The following is a 26089-nucleotide window of genomic DNA, read 5'->3' as shown; positions in this document are numbered from 1 at the left end:
ATTATCTTCCAGCAGTAAAAAACGGCGTATTTGGCTGCTGTAACAGGAATAGATACATCATCATCATCAGCTCGACTATGCCCTCTGCAGGACAAAGGGCTCTCCCATATCTTTCCAATTAACCCTGTCCTGTGCCAGCTGTGGCCACCCTATCCCCGCAAACTTCTTAACCTCATGCGCCCACCTAACTTTCTGCTGCCCCCTGCTACTGTTCTCTTCCCTTGGAATCCAATGTGTTACCATTAAGGACCAGCAGTTCTCTTGCCTTCGCATTACATGCCCTGCCCAAGTCCATTTCTTCCCCCTGGTTTCGACTAGGATGTCATTAACCCATGTTTGATCCCTGACCCACTCCTCCCTTTTGTCTATCTCTAAATGTTACATCTATTATTCTTTCCACAGCTCACTGCGCTGTCTTTAACTTAAGCTGAACCCTTTTCGTTAACCTCTATGTTTCTGCCCCATAGGTAAGCTACAGCTGTTGTATACTTTTGATACATTGACTTTTCACACCTAGTAACTCTAGCTGATGTTTTAAAGTGTACAAACTTGATGTGCTTCTTCCTCTAGACTGACTTATTGACATCTGTGAAGATTTCGCCCTGCTATCAGCCTCTACACTAACTGCATGGACAGTGAGACATCACGTGCAGTGTGCTGAACTAAATGACAGGAGCTCGGCTCAAACCCTGTGCAACTGTGAAAAGAACTGGGTTCCCAGGATGATGTAGGTAAAGGAACACCTGGTGTGAATAGGTCATGAATGAAAAAGAATGATTTCATCGTGCGAACTGAAGTTCTTGTCGTGCGGAAATGATGGGATTGGCTGTATGCGTTGTTCTAAATGAAGTATACAGCTTCCCACGTTAAGCCATGGAGGCAGGAACGTAATGGCAAGGGGCCGATTCTCCACTCGTGGAGTTTGTCTCCCATGACTGAACTTAATGTACCATGAGTGAAGAGGTTGATGAGGGCACTCTTGAGAAGATTATGCTTCCATAGGTACGCAGGAATCCGATATTTGAATGCGTGTTTCAACAGAATTACATCCCGAAGTATTCTTCTACGCTTGCGAGAAATAGGATGAAGAGGAGGTTGGTGGATCTCATGGACTAGCCAAGCCGGCCAACTGAGATTATTTTAATTCAATATCGCGAATTGTCCGAGGGACAAAAAAGCTTGCAGTGCCAAGCAGAAAGTTGAGAACCTGCTGCGAAAGTGGAGAAACATGGAACAAACGTTCACTGGCAGGTTTCTGGACTCCATGCTTCGACAGAGTCGAGCAGTGATTGCTGAAAATGGTTGTGTGTGAACTACTGGTTTAGTTTGTGGGTGTTTAACGTCTCAAAGCGACTCAGGCTATGAGGGACGCTGTAGTGAAGGGCTCCGGAAATTTCGACCACCTGGGGTTCTTTAACGTGCACTGACATCGCACAGTCACGGGCTTCTAGAATTTCGCCTCCGAAATTCGACCGTCACGGCCGGGATCGAACCCGCGTCTTTCGGGCCAGCAGCCGAGCGCCATAACCACTCGGCCACCGCGGCGGCTGCATGTGAACTACTGACACATTAGGTTATTAATTGTGAAAAGGCATTCTTGAAATTGTTGTCTCACTTTGTAATAAAATACAACCACCGATATTTTCACGCAGTGTAGAAAGCAGTTATTTGATAAATTTGCTGGGGGAACAAACTGCCCCTTAATATGGTGATACAACATTAGCTGCTATTGTGTAAAGCTTTGACATTGTCCCAGCAAACTCATGCGCAAATTTTCGTGAGGTAAAGAGTTAAAATCGAAAAGCTCAAATATATCTTTTTGTTTACTACTATATATGTGCTATCCATTATCGCAGTCCGAACACCGGAACTGAATTGCCGTATTTATACGATTGTAAGTCGACTCTAATGTAAGCCGACCCACCCCCACATTTCTGAAAAAAAAAATTAGAGGTCTTTTACACTTGACCTTTGATAATAGAATGCGATAGCACTATCCTGCCACCTCCGCCATTGGCTGCTGCGCGCGGCAGCGCCCGTGGGCACATTTCAAAACGAAAATGTGTTACTCACCCGACTACTCGTTCACACTTGCGCCATTGTCCTCACTAGCGCTGCCGTCGTGATCGCTGTTGCGGTCCCATAGCTCGTCGTTCTAACATCGTCGTCCAGTGAAATCCCGCACTTCGCAAACAGCCACATCACGACATCGCACGGAACAGCTGAAAATTTTGCCTTGCTCCAGCTGCCACAACTGTATCGCCCGTTGCGAGCGTCGAACTTGCGGCCCGGGACGCAGTTCATTCCTTCGGCATAAAGAATGACAGCCATCTTAAATGTAGCTGAAAACGAGCACCGGTGGCTTACCAGACCTGGAGCAGAAATGACGAAGCAGTACATTAACAACTTGTGAAACGCGGCCACCAGCAGTCGAATGCGTCAGAACCAAACAGAAATAATCACGTGAGCAGCGTTGGCTCTTCCGTTGGCTAACGACATTCCCGGCGCCGCTGCGGTTCCGAGTGGGGGTGCCGCCGCGATTGGAACAGCGGCCTTTCCATCAACTATCGGCCCTCAAGCGCCGAGTGCGCAGTTGAAAGTAAACAAAAAAAAAAAAACCTTGGACGCCTATTAAAAGAGTAGAACGCGCATGCGTTATCGGCCGCCGTTCATCATCAGACGCAATCTGTGGCCGCGTGTGGCGAATGGGCTGGTTTGCTGCTTATCGACAGCCGCCATCGGCCGCCTCGCATGTGGTGGGGATGCAGGTTCTGCGCGCCGACATAGCAGCTGCTCAATGCCAGCACCAAGAGCGATGCAGCCGCGCAGCAAAAATGCAACCACGCTATTGTATGCCTGATACCTAATTTGTCTAGCCTTTATTTATGGTGCGATGTTTTGGTTTCGATTTTAAGTCGACCCCCCACTTCCGATTTTCAAATTTTGAGAATTAGGCTGACTTCAATCCTGTAAATATGGTATTTGTCCTAACTATGCAAATCATCAGTCATTTTTTTTTCCCACAGAGGGTAAGGTTGTCATGAACATTAATTTTCAACGCAAAAAAGAAGCCACTGAAATCATGAAATATTTTATTGACTAGAGAGATCACAGCTTTTGGCCCGTACAGGTTCAGATGTGGAACACAATGTACAAGCTGCATTTAATAGCAAAGATATAAAATAAATGTCGGTAAGTAAAAAACCGTTAAAATCATTGCAGTGACGATTTTTGTTGCACTCTACCACTCTTGGTGCTCCTATTCGTTACATCCAGGCTCCGACAGGGTCAGTCAAACTGATTACCTAGAAAAAAAAACAAATACACTATGTATATTCAAGCAGTTATAGCAAGTAAGAGGAAGCCTTCTTCCTTTATTGATATGCTGAAATGAATTCTTGACAAGAGGTGCAATACTAGGCAGATGCCCTTTATTTTTATTTTTAGTTTTTTTTCTCTGTTAGTGAGCTGCAGTCAATTTAATTAGTACTTTGCATCTACTTAAAGTTGCCTGCTTGTATATCATCCAGTTATATTCAAGCAGTTATAGCAAGCAAGAGGAAGCCTTCTTCCTTTATTGATATGCTGAAATGAATGCTTAACAAGAGGTGCAATACTAGGCGGATGCCCTTTATTTTTATTTTCAGTTCTTTTTCTCTGTTAGAGAGCTGCAGTCAATTTAATTAGTACTTTGCATCTACTTAAAGTTGCCTGCTTGTATATCATCCAGTTATATTCAAGCAGTTATAGCAAGCAAGAGGAAGCCTTCTTCCTTTATTGATATGCTGAAATGAATGCTTAACAAGAGGTGCAATACTAGGCAGATGCCCTTTATTTTTATTTTTAGTTCTTTTTCTCTGTTAGAGAGCTGCAGTCAATTCAATTAGTACTTTGCATCTACTTAAAGTTGCCTGCTTGTATATCATCCAGTTTTCTGAATAGAGTGCGCCCTTTTCCTGAATGCTGCAGCTTCGTTCACAAGTGGCAATTTGTGAGGGCAGCAAACACGCATGTGGGCCTAAGCAGTCATAAGTAGCGGACATACCTCAGCCGGTTCCTGATGCCCTCTTTCAGTCCAGCCACAAAATTGTCATCGATTGCTGTAACAAGACAAGAGAGAACAGACATATGCACTGCATCGAAACATAAGTGTTGATTTAACAGCAGTAGCAACAAGTTTGGCAACTAGCTTCATATCACAATGCCTGCCAGTGAATGTATGCTTTCCTTTGCGAAATGTTTCACTCAGTTGACAAGCCAGGTGAACACTTGATAATTCACACTGTTGAGTTTTTTGGACTTGTAGAGTGCTCAAATTGAGTGGAGCCTTTTTAATAAGCTTCATGTTGATGTGGCCAAAGCATCATTTCGAATAAACCAGTCGGTGCTGAGCAGCCACATACCTGGCCTCTGCTGGAAGTTCCGGTCTTCCGCTCCATTGCCAATGGCTGCAGTGTTGTGCGTCCAGTACACTTCAGGCACGCTGAGAAGGCAGTGCATGATCTGCGAATGCAATATGGGAGAATACAAAGGACCTTTTCAGCAAGCCACTGTTACACTGCAAACACTGATTAGCTCATTGTTAGCTACATGGAATTAATCAGATTTAAACAGACCTCAGTGTGTCAAAGAATGACAAATGAAAAACGTTGTTGCCCCTTTCCTAGCTCTTACAAAGCATTTTTTCCACATGTTGCATACCAGTAGATGACGTCATGACCAGGATGGTTAACGACTCATAAACACCCCCTTTCATTGTTAGTACTTTTATTCTTTATTTCTTTAATTACTAGATTCACAGATTGACTTGATTAATTGTGTTTGTCTGTGTAAAATATATTTCAATTAATAGACAGAATTACTGATGAACTCACCGAGTTGTGAGCCGATATGTTGGTCCACTACAGTCAACTTTCAATAATTTGAACTGGAAGCAGACTGAAAATTTGTTTGAATTATGCACAGAGAGCTTGAATTAGGGGGACCCTGACAAAGTACATTAATGGACAGGACCAAAGCATCAGTACGAATAGACTGGCAGTTCGAATTGGGTTCAAGTTGAGTGATTTCAAATTAATGAGATTCAACTATACTTTGCTGATTTGTCACCTTGTTGTACATCAGCTCACCAGTTCCTGCAGTGGCTTGTCCCGTTTCTGCACTTCGGCACTTGGCTCACTCTCTGAGCAGCCCACGACCAGGGGAGCAAACACCGTGGCCAGCTCGGCAAGGGATCTGCCATCCCCACCGAGCGACGTGGTGGACACACGGTGTAGGTGCGCCATCAGCACCGACAATGCCGCACGGTTGAAGGCCGGCAACAGAACAGTTGCATCTAAGAGCTTCGGCAGACGCTTCTCAGCGTTGACTTCCTCTGCATCCACAGACAGAAAGCTTCATTACGGCGTCCAGTCATTCACCCTCTGGTCATATCCTAGCCTTATATTTTTATCATTTTAGAAAGCATAATTTTCCGGCATATAAGGCGCACCACCCCTGCATACAGCACTTTTTCTCAGCATATAAGTTGCACCGGTGTTTTAGGTGAGACTTTTTGAAGCGCTACAAAAATTCGCTTACAATCCCTTCATTACAAAGTGCAATGGAAATACATGCTTAGAACAGCTGCTGTGCACAGATTATCCTTGAGCTCTGGCCAGTACGCCTTAAAAAGCTTCGTCAGCCAGCATTCTCACAGTTTTGCTCCAGTGCCCGGATCATTTTACTTGCTTATGCTGAACTGTCTGCCTACTCCCCAGTTCCCATTCTCAAGCGCATATTCAATGAAACGTAACTTGAATTCTGCATCGTAGCTCCTTTGTCTTGTAGGCGAAGTCATGTTCGGGGAGAACAATGCATGACGCGCAAAGCCAAATGGAAGTGACACCGAAATCGAAACATTCGAGAACACGGCTAGAAGATGCGGCGACTCGAAGACCATACAGTTCTGTCTAAGATCACATTTTAATAAGTATCTTTTTTCTTCTTTTAAGCATCAATTTTCTTTAGAACAGTAAATGATAGGCATACAAAAAGACGATGTGTAGTGGCAGGCCATTTTCTGCTGTTATAAGTCGCACTGCTGTATACAGTCAAACCCAAACATAACGGAACTCGGATAGAGTGAATTTTGCCTTATATCGAACATTTGAATGTTCTCCTAGCATTATGCATGTAAAATGCATTTTTATAATGAACTACACATTGGATACATCGAACTCTGAGTGTCCGGTATTAGTCACCAAATGCCTGCCGGTTCCGGGCAGTCTCTGGACAACCATGCTGTCTGGCTTTAAGTGAAATGCTGAAGGAGTGGAAGCAGCCCTTTAAACTTCACGCCATTGGCCAGCCTCGCTTTATGGCACTCATGTTCGGCAGCAAAAACAGAAGTGCACTTTGAGGGTTGCATGAGATTCTGCAGGCATCATGAATGTGGGTACGAATAGCTGTTTGACGTCTCAAAGCGCACAGAAAGCTAAGAGCATGCATCTTACCGGTGGCCATAGCAAGTAACGGCCATGCTGCCTTGGTGATAACTGTTTCCCGAAGAGAAGCCAGGAATGTCACCAGGGCTCCACACACCACCGGTAAGCTGTAACCGTCCTACAAAAGCAAAGACAAGAGTGGGAACAGCCTTAGAAAAAGCGGGACAGTGACCTGCCATTCAGTGGTGTTCTATGTCGTTACAGAAACTTCCAATAATTAGGCCGAAAATTCCCTATTTCAGGACCTGTTTCCTTACAGGAGCTTAAAAACTGTCAATTTGGAAAATGTGAGGTAATTTCGATTCTTAAAATTCCTCGAAACTCCGTAAAAATTCTCTTTTCGTCAAACTTTACCTCCTAAATAGAGAATATCCCCTGAATGAGACATGACTGCTGCCCTTTCACTAAAAAATAGGGATGTGCAAATAATGAAATTTTTGGATAACAAATATGGAGAAAAATGTGCCTACAAATGTCTGCTCACAATGAAAAAAAAATTAAGAAAAAGATTTTGGGCAGGCGCATTGGCCTTGTCTTCATTAAATTATATTGTCTTTGCAACAAATCTGACACAACTAGACTGACTCAGCACCATACAAAAAAAAAAAAAGCACAGCAACAGCAATGTTTAACGATAGATTATAGACATCAAGTAAGCAAACAGTAATGTGGTCGTGCAAAATGAGTAACAAAATGAAATCTATGAATTTACACAAGGCTGAAAACTAAAACAACATGATGGGCAGTAAAACCTCATTAATTGGGACTTCAAGTAATTATAACAAATGCTCAAATTATTCGAAGGTCAAGCCGCCGCGATGGCTCAGTGGTTACGGCGCTCGGCTGTTGACCCGAAAGACGCGGGCTCGGTCTCGACAACGGCGGTCGAATTTCGATGGAGGCGAAATTCTAGACACCCGTGTACTGTGCAATGTCAGTGCATGTTAAAGAAACCCAGGTGGTCAAATTTCCGGAGCCCTTCACTGCGGCATCCCTCATAGCCTGAGTCGCCTTGGGACGTTAAACCTCCAAAAACTATTCGAAGGTCAAGTTATGCCACCTCCCCAAAAGAAAAAACTGCCGAGTGGCTCAGTGGTTAAGGTGGTTGTCTACTGTGCCAGAGTACCCGGGTTTGACGGAGGGGTAAATGCAAGCTGTGCGATGTCTGCATGTTAAAGATCCCCAGGTGGTTGAAGTTATTCTGGAGACCTCCACTACGGCGCTAGTTCTTTCACTGCCTCCTTTATCCCTTCCCTTATGGCACTCTCGGTTCAGGTGTCCACCGAGATATGTAAGACAGCTACTGTGTCATTTCCTTTCCTGAAAACCAATTTTTTTCAAAAATGCGCTAAAGTCTTGTGAGGAGGCCCCACTGAACAAAGCAGCAAATAGCCCATAATGCATAGTTTCAACACACGATCCAATCGAATTCAGTTCACTACAGTCCACATGTGGTACAGCGGATGGGCCTTGCTGCTTCGCTCAAATTTTCTTGAATTCAACAGAACTTGACAGCACCCCAAGCATTCCTTTTTTTTTTCTCATCTTGATTTTCTTAGAGTCCTTGTACTTCTGCTTGGAGGCCTCAGTTCTCTTTCCCCACTGTAGATACCTAGGCTATTCCTTGATTCCTTTCCTATCCAGTTCCTATATTCCCAATTTATCATAGAAGCCAGTGGGCACTGTGCCCCTTACGGAGGTAAGGGACAGCCAATCCATCTTCTCCTTTCTGTGTTTATTCTGCTTAACAAGTGTAACTGAATGCTCCTTTGGGTGCTAGCTCTGTGGGTGCAAGTTCCAGGGCAAGGCAGAGCTGTGTTTGTAGATGGGAAGTGTCTGCGAACACAAAAAACTGTGGCCTGCATGCTTTCTCTGCTGCTGAGCCCATGATGCAAAGAAAACAGATGTAACGGCATGACAAGCAAATGCTACTGTTTGGCTTCAGAGGGAAAGGAAAAACGCACGAAATGGCAAAAAATGTGGGAAGCAAAGCCATAACACTCCCGGTAGTCTTGGGAAAGGAACGCCGTTGAAAGCCCCGACCCCCTCCTCTACCACTGACTCAGCAGGGAGCCGCAGGAGAGTGACCACCTCCTCACAGCTACGAAAGGGAGACATGCTAACCACGTTGCACCAGTCATAAAAGTGTATCTACACATGTGGCTGGACCCCCCCGTATGGGTACTCCGGAGGTAGTGGGTGCTTAGAAAGTTGAAAGGAGGCATTTGCAACGTCTCCAGAACATATGACCTCAATTCCCACTCACTGGCTTTCCTGGAATTTGGATACGCGGAGGACGGGAAACCAGGATGAAGTCTGGAGCACGCAAACCACTTCTTGTCAAACTGAATTACTTCTTGGATCATAAGGCCATGATTACCACCACTGGCAATAAATGAGTGGTAAATGACGATGAATAAATGGGGCTGAAAAGTGACTGTCTCCATAGCAAGTGCTCATTATCCGCACTACCACGCATGCAATCGCAATAGATATCTACCACTTTGTTGTGTTTCATTGCTTGTTTTCTCACTGTGCTGACATATTGATTGTGCCTGTTTACATTTTTTGTTCTAATGCTCATAGATCGCTAGACCACCACTTTTTCTTTATTGATTGGGTATCTGAACGAGTGAGTGAGATTGACTGAATGAATGAGAAATATGAATGGCGAGGTATTTGACAGACAGATTATGTTCAACGTGTGGTGTGTGTGGTGACATAGAACATTACCTCTTGTGCTGTACTTCGTACAACGCGGAACGGGCTGTGTTATTCGGATCCCTCAAGAAGACAGGAGTTCCTTACAGTTCTCTTCAGGACATTGTTTTCCCGCGTGGGAGCCAGTCGAGTAGAAGGGATGCTTCTCGCCTTCTTCTACTTTACCTGCAGGACACGGATTTGGCCTCCACATGGTGACCTCAGGAGTGTCTATTTGGGTTTTTGCGGACAGTGTTTCTGTGATTTCTATTTAAGTGTCGCTACGGTGGAGCAATTGCCGGCAGCAACTGCAAGGCTAATCCCACCGGTAGTTTACAACCACTCAACTCAACTCAGACAGATTATGCCAGCGACCAATATAGATGAATGGATGAATGAATGAATCAATCAATCAATACTGGCTGGCAGCGGTAGCAATGACATCATTGTTTTTGCTGTTTAACAAATGTGAACAAAACGAAGCAACGTAGCAGCAACACTCTAACAGAAAGTGCTTATACACTCACCAAGGCAGGCAAGCTTTGCCCATTGAGCAACTGCCCGAGAAGCAAGTCCACTTCCTCAGCTGCCACCGTTGACCCGTAGAGTGGCCCTTTTTCCATGGCACACCTCCGATCCACCTCTTGGATGCAGTGGACCACCAAGGGTGGCACCAGGCATGTCCTGCCGGGTGTGTAGTCTGACAAGGAAGCGCCGCCTGTGCCGCTCCCTCCTACTGCACTGGTCTCACCAACCACTCTAGCCTGCTCGAGTGGCGTCCCCGGTGTGCACGGTAGGGGAACCTGCAAGGCAGCGTATGTGCAGAACACCTCGCTATCCCTTAGCATATCTGATGTAAACTCCATTGTTGAACACAATTTCACCAAGCATCGGTCAGTCCTCTTACTTATTTATTCAGATGACTCCCAAAGGCCCCCATTAAGAGGGTGTTGGACGAAAGGAGGGAGGGGGAGCGACAATAGCAATGTTAACATGAACAGTATAAATTTGATGTACCGTATATACTCACATAAAGCCCATGTTTTTTCCAGAAAAGTTTACATCAGTTTGGGGGGAGGGTTTATTGCATGGGAAAAAAAGTTTCAACAGAATTTGTTGGAAGGGCCAAAATTTCATATACCTCCGTCCGTCCTTCCGTTATCAACAAATGCTCTCAGTCAGATGCGTCCGTGCTGCTGGTCACTTTTTGCGTGGCAGCCGGCCAATCGCAGCGAGATAACGCGAACAGGCTGAACACCTGCCATGAATGTCAGGTGCGAATTTTTTATGAGTTTAAAAAAACACCAGAATAGCTACTTGACCTGTGACTGATGATGGTGAATATGACGACTCACTGTGTTCTTGCAATCAGGGTGGCAGGTGAGACGGCAAGCGCTACAGCGGAGGGACGCCTTGTAGAAACGGATCCGGCAGCCGCACGCTGCACACGTCTCAATGCTGACGGCTGGGCAGCGAGTGAACATGTGCGACTGCTGGGGCAACAGTGGCGGCGACATGTCTATGGGCGTGCTGGTGCTTCGCTGCCGCCTCGGGCGCTCCGTCAGCCCCGAGACGAAGCCCGACTCCTGTTCCACCTGGCTCTCTTCCACTGCACAAAACACAGCTTGCTTGCAGAGTTACAGCTTGAAATTCTCAGAAGTAATCAGTTTCTGCCAACCCTAACACAACTTTTGTTCCTTGTCATAGGCTCTCAATATTTGACTGCAGCAGCAGTTGAGGGCACATTCCACAGCATTGGCTAAACACAAAGAAGTGCAAGCAGGAAAGAGAGGAGGCAGGGGAAGTGGCGCTGCACCAAACACCGCATCACTGATCCTTAGCACCCTCTTTGTGCAGTGACGAGAACTGACATTTAGGGCGCGTTCACACTTGTCCAAAAATCCAGCTAGCGAAGCGGAACCACCGCGCCGCCGCTGTTTCTCACTTTTCCACACACTTCCCGGCCACCACGTCACTCCTCGCGGCGTACATAGATATGGTTAGAAAAGAGCATAAATCGACGCTCTCTGTGTACCATAACCGTATGCACGCTTACGTACGTAAACGCAGGCACATTCCCATTTTTAGTTCAGCGTATGCAAACAGACTCGCAATGAAACGCTCAGCCTAGTGGCGCCATCTGCTTGTCAGGACGGGAACTAGTACTGTCAACAAAACCGGCGCTCTTCTTAAGCCTAGTAGCGGCAGAATCGTCACTCTAAATAAAAAATAAAGGAAATTTATCACTTATACGTTTGCTTTTAGGTGAGGTGAGACGAAGCGATTTACCGGTGTCTGATTTATGGCCAGTGAATGCACTGAAAAAGGCCGCAACAACGACGAATTCATTCCGAGACGAGGGGTCCTGCGTCAAAGGGCACCGCCATGTTTTTCGCCGCAGCGGCGGCGAATGCGAAAATTTTGGGTTCTGCCCGATCGCCCTCGCCGTGCCGCTTTCCGCCTCGCTCGGCATCAAAAGTGGCCGAATCCGCTTCGCTTGCCGGATTTTTGGACAAGTGTGAATGGGCCCTTACTCTCTTCAGGCCTCTGAGCAGAGAGGCTGGCACAGTGTAGCACGGCAAATGGCACATTCACCACTGAAAAACATCTCTTGCAGCACGTCATGTTACACAGGTGCGGTAGCCACTGGAGAGTTTTTTTTTTAGCCTTGAGGAACCCCAAGTGTAGCAAGGATAGCAGGGGGCAGCAGAAAGTTAGGTGGGTGGACGAGATTAAGAAGTTGGTGGGGATACGATGGCCATAGCTGGGAAAGGATAGGGTTAATAGGAGAGACATGGGAGAGGCCTTTGCCCTGCAGTGGGCGCAGTCAGGCTGATGATGATGAACCCCAACAGCTTTGAAAAGGTGCAGAGGCACCCCATGCATCTCGGCTTATGTCCTTCCTAGCCTAACATACATGCCGACTCAATACTCAGTAAAACACCAAATTCAGTTTATAACTGGTGGCATAGAGAAACAGTCTGCTGCAAATGACTCCAATATGACTGGTCCCAAAATAGTGTGAGCAAGGAAAGGTTGAGGGTTAAGGCCTGGACAAATTTAGTTGCTTGGTGAACCCAGAAAGAACTCTAGGAAACCGAAACATTCCGCTAAACCTAGCTCGAGAACTGCTGCTCTACGCTACGGAAGTGTAGAATTTGCAGACGAACTGCAGATTATTTGGTGACTACCACTTTAGACAGTGTCCTCAAATTAAAGATTGCCCAACATGATTTGAACAGTATCAGCTAGCCTTATATCAGTGCCAAAGTGAGGTGGGAGCTAGCTAACTGCAGTATATCCTCACCTCCACACAACCTATTCAAATCTCTTTGACTGCACAAACCACAGTTTCCCGTCACCTAACCTACTTCGCTAGTCTCATGGTTTACATGCACAGTCATGAAAATTATGGGCTGATTATGACAAAAGGTGCAAAAAAAGCAAAAGCTACAATGCACAAATATGCAAGTCATGCAGCCTTACACCTTTTGGGAACAGGCTTTTGTGAGCGTTGAACTGTAGAGGCTGGTTCGATGATGCTTTGCTCTGTTTGCTGGCTAGAGAGTGTGCTGCCGCTGCCTTCCATCTGGGAGGCGACTGTAGCCACGTAGCCAGGCTCGCCTGCCACCATAGTCATGGTAGTGGCAAACACCTTGCCAACACGGCCATTGGTAGCATGGGAACTGGTTGCACGACTACTGGTCACACGTGAATTGGACGCACGTGAATTGGGCGCATGGAAACTGTTGCCACCTCCCTTCTGAGATCTAGTCAGCTACAAGCAAAAAAGAGCAAGAAAATTCTCAGATATAAGCTTACCAGTTTCACGCATTAATCAGCGAAAGCTGAATGGTGTTAGTCACCAAGAGGCGGGCCTTGACGTTTCAAGGCAATTAAATGGTTTGGTGTCTCACGGGCCCGTTTTGCACTGGCAGCCGCCTGCCAGTGCAGGGGTGCATCACGTGACCATTACACCAGTGCACCCGCAAAATATCCCCAAAATTAAATACCTAAGCAGCTATCGCTGAACCTCATGTTACACAGTCGTAACCGTCCTGTTTTTTATTATCGCTGGTGGCGTGCGGTCTTATTGCTTTGTTTGTCCTGCAAGAGAGGACCAGGTTTTTCTGGGGTGATTGTAGCCGCAACAGCTGTTCCTATGAAGCTAGATTGCTGTCGCTGCTTTGGGCCTATTATCTCAAAAATTTGTCACTTTTACACGAACAATGAGGACAACTTCAGTCAGCTGCTGTTCTCAATAAAAATTAATTCGGTGCGCTGTGCAATGTCAGTGCATGTTAAAGATCCCAGGTGGTTGAAATTATTCTGGAGCCCTCAGATATGGCCTCCTGTATTTCTATTCTTGGAGTTTTCTACCTTTAAAAGTCACTCTATTGGTGAGAGTTGTAACTAGAACATGGTACCTGATCAATACAGGCCAACTCCAACTACTATTTGTCCGCAGTGTTCCTTTAAATTGAACGTAGCCAAGAGCGACCATCATTCTGATCTCTGACAACCACCACGCACACTGTCACTGCCAGCAGGCTGCTTTCTGTAAGTGGGCACAGGTTAGCCCCAGTAAATGATTCGAGTTTCACGTCATTCTTTGGTATGCCGCCAACGTCTGTATACCTGTGCTGCTCACCCCAGACAACACCAGGAACTGAATGGCAGTCAGTGCCTGGTGTCATCTGCAAATGTGCCTTCCCCGTCCCTGCTCGTATTCACCTTTTTTCTTGATTCCCAACAAGAACCAACTTGCCCGGTCGAAAGTACTCCTCGATATCATGCATATTTGATCAGGTGAAATTCACTCTTCCTTAAGACTGTACAATAATCTTGCATAAAAAAATATAACCCCTTCAGGCGCTGGGTCCACATATGTGGACGCGACTTAAACCTCCACATATTTTCGTTCGCAAGGCGAATTTCCACCTTTCAATACCGCACTCTTACCATTTTGACCCTCCCTGTCTGAAGCCCTTTGATATTGAAAGTAGCGACACTCCTCCGCTCCCGCATTTTCCTCCTCGATTATCCTTGCCCGCCGGCTATGTGCACTGCGCACGGCACAATTCGCAGGCCATCGCGCGCTCGCCGGCCCGATGTGTTCGCTGGCACCTACGAGCGCGCTGAAGTTTGCGCTTTTTTTTTTCACGCTCTGTTATTAAACACAACCACAACAAAATGATGCGACATGCATGACATTTATCACTTTCTCGTTTGAGCAATGAAAGCACTAAACGTGAGCGCTTGCGACATGAACAATAAAATCGCACTCTGTGCTCCTCAATACAGCAGAGTATTTATTATCCTGAGATTTGCGTTACGTTTTTTATTCAATACTTTTCAGCTCACTGACGCTCCGCTAAACGTAGTTTGACCTAGCACTACATTTTCGCGGAAATACTGTTCAGACGCTGTTCTTTTGCAATCGAGCGAAGTAAAGATTGCGGAGATTTAGGTAACGGAAGTCGTTTCACGAGTGAGTGAGTGGCTGCAAAAATGCTGGGAAATTTTCTTTAATGCTCGTTGTGTATTTTTTAACAGGTTTCAGACCGAAAATTTTAAGCTTGGCTCGGTGTGATGCACATGCCACGGCTTTATTGCCGTCATTACAAACTTCACGGCAGCTTGAAAGCGAGGAATTTTATTTTCTAGTTTTTTTCGTTCACTTTATTTACTGCAGAAGCGAGCCTGGCCAAGGGTTTGGCGTAAAATTTTGGGGTGATTGCTGGTGCCAACAGAAGAGTTTATTGAGTGGTGGAAAGAAATGATATTCTCTTGATGACTAATCTATGCTAATCCCTCGAATGCATTCAGGGAATGCTTCAGATGCCAGTGCTGAATCAATATTCAGCACTGTAAAGCGTGATCAGAAATGATGTATTCATTCCGTAACTAAGTGAGTTTCATGGAAACGATTCGTACTATCTTATAAAATGCAGAGTTAAAGAATCTGATGTTATTTTCAAAAACACAATTCAATGCAATATACCATAGCAATCTCTCCTGCGACAAGTCAAAGCTCGCTCTAAAATGCACTTTTTTTTGTGACACGCTCCTCAGGTGGCATTAGATCTCGGAATCGCGGTAGAGTTTCGTGCAGTCGCGACGGTGGGACGAACGCCTTAATCGCTCTAAAGGTTAGCATCCGCTATCATCCCTAGACAGACAATGGTATAACGTCATTAAAGCTACCAAGCTAGAGATCTGGGGCACACGAGGGAGAGACTGCCGTACATGCTAGCAAAATCGACGTTTTCCATTTTGCACCAGATCAGAAGCACGCGTGTTTAACAGCAAAAAAAAAAAATTAATGCCGACGATGCAAACGTTTTTCGTGCAAACCCACACTGAGATTCAGAAATTAAAGTGTATGTAATAAGCGTAATCTGCACGCCAACAGCCACGAATAGAACAGGGCAATGCCATTAAATGGAAAGATTAGCGTGTGAAACGATGCACAATGATCAGCGAATTAAGCAAGGCTATCAGCTTCCTTATGATCTCACAACAAGTTTTAAGTATGGGCACTAGTTTAGGTACCACGAAATGCACAGTACTTCGCTGAGGACGGTGTGCTTTGTCGGAACAAACTCCTTAAGGGCGATGTTGTGGATCCACTTTTTTCTTCGGCTGATGTCAATAATTTCCTCGAGCAATCGCGACCAGCACGGCGTCACTTTTGCTCCGGCTTGTGCACTGAAATGCACCGCAACCAGGCAGAACGCGGCACTAAATGCAGAGTTCAAATTGTCAGCGCGTAACTCAACAGAGCTGGACCAGCAGCAGAGGCAGACGGCCTGCGCATGGCGCTGAAGAAAAATGAAAACACAAGAAAACGATCCTTTCCCGCGCGTTGCATGGGCGACAGTCGGAGCAGCCAATCACCGCTCAAAAAAGCACCGAGCAGAGTCGGGCGAGGAGGATGTGCGACGGTATGCGGTGCGGCGGCAAAGTTCACAGAAATGCGCTACTTTCAATATGAAGGGGCTTTATCCCTGGCAAGTCTGTGGCACCATCTCTTGCAGCTACAGTGAAATGCGTTTGTAAAAAAAATGAAAATATGAGCATCATGTCGTTCTTTGGCAGGACGAATAAATAGCTTTCTTTTTTGCATTCCATCTTTACAAATGATCGTGAATGATGCAATTTAGGGCTCGGAATATGTCGGTAGGTTAATGTAGAAACGGTACACCAATTTTCATCATCACGGACGAAGAAAAATTGCTGCGGTGGATGTTTAGAGTGGCACATCCACATACGTGGACATGGCGCCGTAATGCTGAAAATATCAATGTGGTGTTTTTTCGCCATAACGCGGCGTGTTTTTTTGTGCACGTATGGTAGGAAATGGGCTTATGCTTGTACAAAGATAACGTTGGACGACTCCAGCGCTGAAGCGTTTTTCATGAAAATAGCTGATGTAGAAGCACCTCCAAAGAAGTATGGCCGACCAAGAAGTGAAGACCTGCAGATTGTCGCAAAGGACCGACACTTAGCTGAGCCGCTGCCAACAAGCACAGTGCGATATGACTAGCGAATAATGACAGGGAGGTCTAGGAGGGTCTTAGGCCCCCTACCAATATTCAAAAAGGGATCTGAGACCACCTGTGCTAGATTGTAGAACGCATGAATCTGGAAGAAGCAACCATTTTCAGCGGCGGTCGAAACATTTTTTCTCTCGTTTTGAAAATTTCGCTGTGGTTTGCATCAAGAAGCATTACATTTTCTATGAAATCCGAGACGGAGAAAAATACAAAGTGGCAGCACTACACAAGGGGGGATGAAAAAGGGGAGCCCGCACCCTCACACCATGGTCAGTTCAGAGCTGGCCGCTCAGCTCCAAGTCTACAATACAACAATCAGCACATTGGTAGAGCGAGGGTCAGTTCGTTTCAGGTCTCTGACATAAATTGAGCAAACAACTACCTTTAAAAACCACTTCTCATCTTTGTAAATGCCATGTGTAAAACATGGCGCAAGACGCTATCTCTCACACCCTTTCCACCTGTGCTCAGATCACTTGAGACCCCTTCGATGCAGCCGAACTTGAAGCATTACCTATGATGAAAGCAACCAGTGGCCCCAACTTTTGAACATGTTAATTACGCAACGGTGCCGACGTGAATGCTGCACACCTAAAATCCACGTTCGGTGCTCGAAATACTGAATTTTCCTTTCATAAGTCATGAACTACAGAATAATTCCCTGAAGCGTATATTCTGACAGCTAAAGATTTATTCATGTCCAACGATCAGTTAGAAAAGGCAAGCAAATGTAGCAGTCTTTACGCTCATGTACCAGGTTTAAGGCGCTATGTCCACAAATGTGGACGTGAATAAAATATGCTTAAATGTGAATATTTTTTGTGTAGTTTTTTGCACATCACTTCTGCTTAGTCTGCTGTTGCCATTTATGCAAAAGATGATTTTTCCTTTCAGCAGATTTAATTGGCGCCTGAAGGGGATAAGCTTCTTGCAATGAAAAGCTGTATTCAACAGCAATGCATACAACATCAACCAGCCCTTAACATTGTGGCAGGCAATTCCAGAGTGTTACGAAGAACGACAGCCACATCTCTTTAAGACGCATTTTCAATGTTCATAGAAATGTGCAAATGTTTTTAATCCCAGTGCTGGCATTAAAACTACTGGGTTTAAGTTATTTGAGAATGTAGTGCCAAATGAACATGTTTCACAAGCAGCTATATTATCCAAGGCAAGGGATCCTCATGGTTTGAACTGAACTGTTGGTGCGAAAAAATCCCAGCAAATTCCCCTTAACTGATACCCCTGATCAAAGCTGCTGGCAAGATGTTTGCAAATAGTTACAACAGGTTCAGCAAAGACCTTACAGGAGCATCCCCCCCCCAGGAGTCAACTAGAATCAAAAGGTACGCTTAATAGGTTTCAGAAACGTTGCGCATAAGCACGTGTTAAACAGAGGGCGAAATGCAGCAAGACACAAGTCAGAAACCATGATTTTCTGTCAAGCACAGCTTTACAGCATTCATTCATGAACAATACGGTGATGCAAGACACAGAGCAGGGTACCTTTGCTAGCAGATAGCAGGCACAGTCACTAGGCACTTGGTGCTCCATGGTAAATAATATGCAATGAAATTCTTTCCATTAACGGCGGCAGTGACAACGAAAGCTCAACAGATAGCCACCTTGTTATCGCCATGTGTGGCGATAAAATATTTTTTTGTGCACTTCAATCATTCGTAATAAGTCAGCTAGCAGATGTCAGTCTTGACTGCTTGAAACAATAATGTACCTAATGCTGCCACCACTTCACTTTGAGTCTTCTTAGTTTCAAAACCCGTTACCTACAACGTTTTTGGACCGATTATCACAGACCCTATTGTAATAGTTCAGATTCCGCCTGCTTGCTGCCAGGTACTCGCCAATTTTCCTATGAGTACAAGCTTTCCCCTGGCCTGCTGCTCGGTTTTTCTAAAGTGTGAAGTGGTTTGCATATGGGTCTTTTGACCTCACCTTCTGTAGAGCAAGGTACGTTGTGCCATGGTGCTCTGGGTCAAAGCTGCCCTTGCACCATTAAAATGCATCATAGCCATCGCATCTCTTTCCGTGTCTCTACTCTGTTGTTGTAGAGGCAACATAGCACATAAATACAGACCTCAAAATTGACCTTTGCGGGAGCAGAGCAAGGCCCAGCTGAGCCTGACCCAACAGTGGAAGCCCCACCAGATCCAAGCCCAGCAAAGCCAGGTCCAACAGGGGCTCCTCTGCCAGAACAAGGGGCAAGGACTGTATCAGCAAGACCAAGTCCCATGGGAAAAGGTCCAGCAAAGCCAGCTGTAGTAGGCACAGACCCAGCAAAGCCAAGTCCATTAGAGAAAATGCCAGCAGAAGCAGGACCAGATAAGCCAAGCCCTGCATAGACGTCTCCAGCAGGGGCGGGTCTAGCAAAGCAAAAACCGACAGAGCCAGCTCCAGCAGGAACAGATCCATCTATGCAAAGCCCATGAGAGACAATTCCAGCAGAGGCCGTTCCAGCAAAACCAAGTCCATTAGGTGAATTCCCAATAGGGACAGGTCCAGCTAAGCCACGTCCAGCAGGTCCAGCTCCAGCAGGGACAGATCCATCCATGCAAAGCCCATGAGAGACAATTCCAGCAGAGGCCGTTCCAGCAAAACCAAGTCCATTAGGTGCATTCCCAATAGGGACAGGTCCAGCAGGTCCAGCTCCAGTAGGGACAGATTCATCCATGCAAAGCCCATGAGAGGGAACTCCAGCGGAGGCCATTCCAGCAAAACCAAGTCCATTAGGTGCATTCCCAATAGGGACAGGTCCAGCAGGTCCAGCTCCAGCAGACACGGACAAAAGAGAGCTGCGCTCAGCGGGAACAGGCCTGGCACAAGGCAGGTGCCCAGTCCCTGTGTTAGTGGCTGGTGTACCAGGCAATGACTGCGCCATCCACCAGCTCTGCGCCCCATCCTCTCCTCTGCTGGCTTTTCTTGATGCAATTCCACAGTCACCGCTCAACAGGCTTGGACCAGAGTTTGGTGACGACAGTGCACACTGGACCGACTTGTCAGCAGTGGTGCTTTTGTCAGCTGCAGTGCTGGACAAGGTCAACAGAAAGCTGTGAGCCTTACAATTCAATTTTTTTTTGTTTCTGTAGTGTAATTTCGCAGACCTGCACAAATTGACTTCATGACAGAACTGTCTGGACCTGCAGAAGTTGTCAAACTGGGATCCTTGGAACACTTGGTTTCCTTGCAGCAGCAATAACTAGCTGAGTTATAACTCAATGCAACCCTACCAGGTTCACTGAAATCTGTTCATGAAAGTATTATCAGAACTCCTGTAAGGCAAACACACTTGACGAAAAACCTGAAATATACTGCACTCAAAGTCTTACTGACACTGCCAATTCGGGCCCTCCAACACTTATAAATTGGCATTTTTTAATGCTTAGAGAAGGGATTGAGCACTAATACTTCATGGAAACACACTTGAGACAATAATCGGGATTTCTGAAAATTGACATTTTTTTTTTTGCAATTCTTTTGCCATTTCAAACCCCACATCGCCCCTTAAAGGATGGTACAGCTGAGCTTACCTTGCAAGGCCACCACTGCAATTACCGAAGATGCTCTTCAACACTTGAACCATTTGGAACTCCCTGCGTCGAAACTTGCGGCTGAAAATGCACTGCCGAACTTGGTCCAGCTTCAGTTGCTGAGAGACAAAGAAAAAAAGAAATCAACAGTAAAGGAGATAGCTACGTGCAGAAGCATGGCAGATAGGGAAGAAAACGACCCTATCGTTGGATGTGCAAGGCAATATAACACTAACTTCACATCCAGCACATCGGAAGAAAGTTCATAAATTTAATGAGTCAGGAAAGAAATTCGAGGAAAAAATGTTCATAAAAGAAGTGTACAAGTCTGTTGTTGAAAAACAGCAGCCTTCATGGCCAATGGTCACAGCTGACAGCATGTGTGCGAATGCAGCTACAGATATCCATTGCAATGGTTTTGCCTCAGCATCTAGTTTGATTAACCCTGGAGCACTGCTGAGTATTCATTTGTAGGTTCGCAATTATGAACAGGTTTCAGGCACCAACTGCAATGCAAGAACATTTAAGAGAAGAATGTTTGCTATCTCTGGCAACTAGATACCGTCACAAGCGCTAGAAGCCGATATAGCTACGACACCTGGCAACTGAAGAAGGAACTGCGCTGCTGTTTTAGTTTCTAAAACAAGCGGGTGTGCACTTTCCTTTGACACTTGTTACATGCTTGACGTTTTCAGCTGCACTCATTCACTCTCAATATGTGGGTGTATTACATGAACAGATACCAAGCTGAGAGGGAGTGTCGGTGGGACCAAGCCGACCAGTGACACACAGTAAAAATATTGCATTTCTTTGTTTGCTTGAAAGTATGGTCAAAGAAGGGTGCCGGACTTCACTTCATCAGATAAAAAAAAATGGCACAGCAGTAAACACCCATTAAACCTTCCAGTGGAATTCCTCTTCCCCCTCGCCCTTTATGTAATCCACTGCAAAGCCGCACTACTGAACACACAGACATATGCTTTTTAACACTTATATTTCGTGCCCCAAGAGTGGCGCCGCCATACGCAAAAATGAAAAAAGTCAAAGCCAGCTCAGTTTTCAAAATTTCACAAAAAAAGAAATCGTTGATTTTTTTTTAATTTACTGCGCCTGGCAAAGACATCCTTGGGCGTACACAGAAAGCAGGCTCTACAGCAGCTGCAACCACAAAAATATGTGCCCAAACTGCCTGACTGCATGGGACCTTTTGCCAACCACACTAAATGCATGAACACAGAGCTAGGGTTCCCACCAAGAACACAACAGAACAGACACATGTTGCACTGATTAAAAAGCAACATGCTGCCCAAGTGAGTCATTTCATGAAAACCTGCAAGAAAAGGCAGGAAAAAAAAAAGTGGACACGTAGGAATGCGGGGTCTAAGATCCCGAAGCCACACATGGTCCATAAGAGATGATCTGGTGGAGGACTCCAGATTACTTTCAGTAAAGGGCTGGTGCTGTGGTTTTCAATGATCTTGCGCTGGCTTCAGAAACTCTCAAACTTATTACAAAAGCCTGCAACTTACCAAAGCTTCAGCTCTAGCCTCAGATATGCGTCTTCTTTCAACTTCCTTTTCAAACACAGCCCTGGAGAAAAGAAAACAACAAGACAGTCAAAATTAATATACTGTACACAATTCCTGAACACAATCAGAGACCAGCACAAAGTGGCACCGCACTTAAAAAAGTGAATAAAGAAAGGTCTAAAAAAAGTTCCATTCCACCTCTCTGGCTACATTATAAAAGTCTTTTGCAGAAACTAAAAGGATGAACAGATGCTAACAGCCTGTGTAAATAAACAGTGTTCATATTTGAGAATTTAACATCCTGAAGTTGCACACTGGTTATGACGAATGTCGTAGCGGAGAGCTCCAATTAAACTTTGACCACCTGGGGAGTTTAAACCCTCTAAGGCGTTTTGTGCACAACTGTGTACATTGCCAAGTCGTAGACTTTTCGAAATGCGCTCTAGGTAGTACTAATTTCCTTCGTTTCGGGCAAATTTAGCATCCTTAACCTTGCTAATACGGCAATTTTATGCCAGGTGAAGAAACATTGCAAATATATCTAAAAAAACAGAGAGGTAGGTAGCATGTCATCAGCCATTTTCTTGCTGACAGATTTTGCCAACAGTATTACTGTCTTTTTCCATTTTTATGGATAGCTTAAGTATAGCGAGTCGTCGAAATACAAAATGACTTCATGATTTCTAGCCCACTGATTTCGAATTCTGGTGTTTTAACATTAGTTTCCAACTACCTTGACAGTTTGTAACAAATTTCATATATGAGTGCTAAAACCATTGGTGTTTTCCGTTACAAAAGTAATCAATTGGCTTTCTTGAGGCCTGGATATGCGGCTAAAAGTTTTACACTTTTACACATGAGAATACGTTTTTTTTTTATATTCGAACCAAAATTTGGCTTTCAAGTAAAGCTGACATTTGTAAAGTACCTTGTGTACTGCAGCTTTTCCTGCAACTCTGAGTTGGCCAGAACCAAGGATCTGTTTTCTTCTGCAAGCCTGGTGACGCACCTCTCTGCTGCCTCCCATCGCTGCCTGCACACTTCTTGGTTCCTCACAAACTCCAGAAAAGCTTAAAACAAATAAGAAAAGAAAACCAAAGAAGAGACATCAAACTAGACATAGAGGAGTGGCAGATCTGTGCGCACAAAAGAAAATATTACCATGCGAACCTTACTACTTTTCAGAAGTAGTGTGATTCAATAACATGGTGGTAAAAACTACAAATGTGCTCTTGGCATTAAGATTAAGATTAAGATTAAGTCATTACCATTCAAGTGTGAAATGAAACATATTTGCATGCAACTCAACTTTATATAAACAAAAAATTCTAAAGATTCTGAAAAATCAGGCCCACCATAGAATGCACACAGATGATAATTTAATTTGTTGGTTTAAAATCTCCTGCCATTACTTGTGATATGTCATTTGCTGCGAGATGGTGCTTCTAAGCACTTTTTTTTTTTGTCATCAGTAAAGTGGTCACACAATCAAATTTCTGATTTTTTAAAAATTGACTCGTACATGGTAGAAGATGCTGAAGATGATTGCATCCAAAGCACAGTGCGAGAGACTGGTAACAAGCAGGATGGTAGGCTGCGGCAATGGCGTAGTGGTCTAACACACCAGGCAGTGAAGCTTATCTGTTGCGCCAACATGGATTCAAGTCCCGCTTGCACCCGATTCTGTTCACTTTATTTCACACGCCGACCCAGTGCAACACTGCACACCACCAAACGAGCTGACGAGCTCTTTATGCTGCCACATAATAAACACACTATATCATCACAGCTCACACACACTGCAGCTCATAATAACAGCTTCAACAATGGGAAACATGGGACAATGCAATAGGTGTATGTGCTGTAGTCAAGTTCTTTATCTGTTTGTCTTATCAGAAAAAAAAAAACATTGATCAAAATGACTGCTAATGAGTGACTTTTGATATGAAGGCGATAATATTGGAGTAAAAGAGGCAGCCACGCTGACAGTCTATTTGGAACAGCACAGATAATGTACGTCAGTCTTGTTTCAGTAGTGGATGACCCAACATTTTGGTTGAAAACTAAATTGGTGTCTAGCATGCACCAAGTCAGACTCTATGTGCTGCTACCCACCAGTGTCATGATGAGCGAGCAAAGCAGTTTCTAATATGGCTAACATATTATATGAATTACTATATATCTGACACACCATTCACATATGACTGATATGACATAAGGGATATGTAGCCGAACTGACAGCTTCTGTGAAAAATTTTCTCATCAAGGTCAGGAAGTGGCACTGAATTCAGCATACAGCAAATGTGGCTGTAATGCCATGGAAAGAAATGGAGAGCATTCGATAAGGGTTGACTTCTGAGCATAGCTATACTCATGACACATGGAAGGAGGCTCATGTGTTGATATCAACGGTTCTATAACTAATATAAGCAGTGAACTGCACATACAGTGATAGCTAGCACACATTTCTGTGCACACTGCACCAACAGATGGTATGCAACTCATGCTGGCTGCGGCAGGAAAAGCACCACTTATAGAAACATGATTCTAATGGCATATGTTTATGGTTATGGGGGTTTAACGCCCCAATGTGACTCAGGTTATAAGGGACGCCGCAGTGAAGGGCTCCAGAAATTTCGACCACCTGGGGTTCTTTAACGTGCACTGACATCGCACAGTACACGGGGTTGTACAATTTCGCCGCCATCGAAATTCGACCACTGCGGCCGGAATCGAACCCGGGTCTTTCGGGCCAGCAGCCGAGCGCCATAGCCACTGAGACACCGCGGCGGCTTACCAGTGGCATATATGTGTTTGGCTGTAGCTGACATATATTGTTCCAAAAACATGGTGAAGAGCAGTTTAAATAGGACTAGTGTTCATTGATTGTGAATGTCACTCCACACTCTTCAAAATGTCTTAATTGCCATTACAGCCAAGCTTAATAACATCAAATGGTACAATCCCATAAAAGCTAGGGCTCACCTAGCTATTACAGCACAAACCAAAAATTTCAGAAAGGCGTGCAAAATGTGTTTGCAAAAACTATAGTGTCGTCCGCATCAGTCCAACGTGTCCTTTGCCTTTTAAACCTTCTAGAACCAATTCCGCAACGTGCAACGTGCCAACCCTCTCCCCAGATCGCAATGCTGAGTAGGTCCTTGGGCGATCAGTGAAGAAAACACGAAGAAATGTGCAAAGCCTTCCTTTAAATGATGACTACGATTCAGTTAGAACTTTATTTAATTTACTTCTCTTTTTTTTTTACTGACATTCGTTCTCAAGCATATTTCTGGCCACGCGCAAGCAGCTCGGGAAACGGTTCGGTCTTAATGCAGCACCAAGTTAAAAAGTAAAGAACGGTCAGTGAAAGATTAAAAAATGGAAATCCGAATGCACGAGTTGAATCAAGCGAAATCGAAATCGTGAGGGAATTCCCAATGCATTTTCAACACTATTTCTAAGATTCCCGCCTCCAGGCGCTGAGGACAATGCATAGAAGGAAATCCGTTATGCGAACACCAACATCGATCAAGACGTTGTAGAATCGAACAGGAATGCAGAACGCCAAGACAGACACGTATATACAGCTCGCGCGGTAATTTTTTTTCAATTTCTTGCAACTGCATTTTGTCCTATTACCGCGTTTTGGCGGAAACAATGCTTTCATACGCTCAAAATGCGACAATCGAAACACTTACTACGCAGTGTCTCTTCGTCGTCGTCGACGCAAATTTGGCGACAGAAGTCGTCCAACTGAGCAAGCAGGGACAGCCTTGGGACGCCCGTACCGGCGGAACTCATTGTCGTTCCAGGGTGCTGTAGAAGACAAAATATGTCTGAGAACGTCTCTTGGCGCGAAATTTCTGCCGCCATGGCACATGGTGTAGTTTCGTTTACATGGACGCTCTAGTTTCGTTTAGCGCCGTGCTAGCGATAAGACACAATACAACTTCAATTTTGGATTCCTACTAGAGAAACGCCAAAATTGAAAATTCCAACCCGACCGCGGTTCCAACCCGACCGCGGTCGGGTTGGAACCTGGGTACTCCGGATCAGTAGCCGAGCGCTCTAACGAATGAGCCACCGCAAATGCAGTATACGCAATGTGTGCGCCGTAACAATCCCAAATAAGGGTATAGGTATTCTAAAGTTGACCCATGTCCTTACCAGGTCGACCGGTATTCGAGAACACGAGGTTACCGTTCACACAAGCCCGCCGCGTTCAAAGCATGCCGCAACAGCCGAAAACCATTTTAACCGTAGGCCCG

At 45.1% G+C, this 26089-nt stretch overlaps 1 protein-coding gene across 1 annotated transcript; it reads right to left on the bottom strand.

The window, feature by feature from the left end:
- Window positions 1-3075: 3075 nt before the first annotated feature.
- On the bottom strand, window positions 3076-26053 carry LOC144111466 (uncharacterized). Its single transcript, XM_077644784.1, has 14 exons — window positions 25989-26053; window positions 25520-25637; window positions 22747-22888; window positions 21819-21879; window positions 20290-20408; window positions 18840-19788; window positions 12672-12963; window positions 10541-10794; window positions 9713-9988; window positions 6495-6603; window positions 5130-5374; window positions 4404-4503; window positions 4046-4100; window positions 3076-3305 (listed from the first exon to the last, which is right to left on the bottom strand). Exons 2-14 carry the CDS (start codon window positions 25620-25622, stop codon window positions 3302-3304), a joined length of 2709 nt encoding a protein of 902 aa, XP_077500910.1. The 5' UTR covers window positions 25623-25637; window positions 25989-26053; the 3' UTR covers window positions 3076-3301.
- Between the last annotated feature and the right edge of the window lie 36 nt (window positions 26054-26089).

This window comes from Amblyomma americanum, chromosome 11, assembly GCF_052857255.1.
Source record: "Amblyomma americanum isolate KBUSLIRL-KWMA chromosome 11, ASM5285725v1, whole genome shotgun sequence".
Taxonomy (NCBI): Eukaryota; Metazoa; Arthropoda; class Arachnida; order Ixodida; family Ixodidae; genus Amblyomma; species Amblyomma americanum.
Note: the sequence above shows the minus strand (reverse complement) of the source record. Positions and strands in the feature narration are given on the sequence as shown.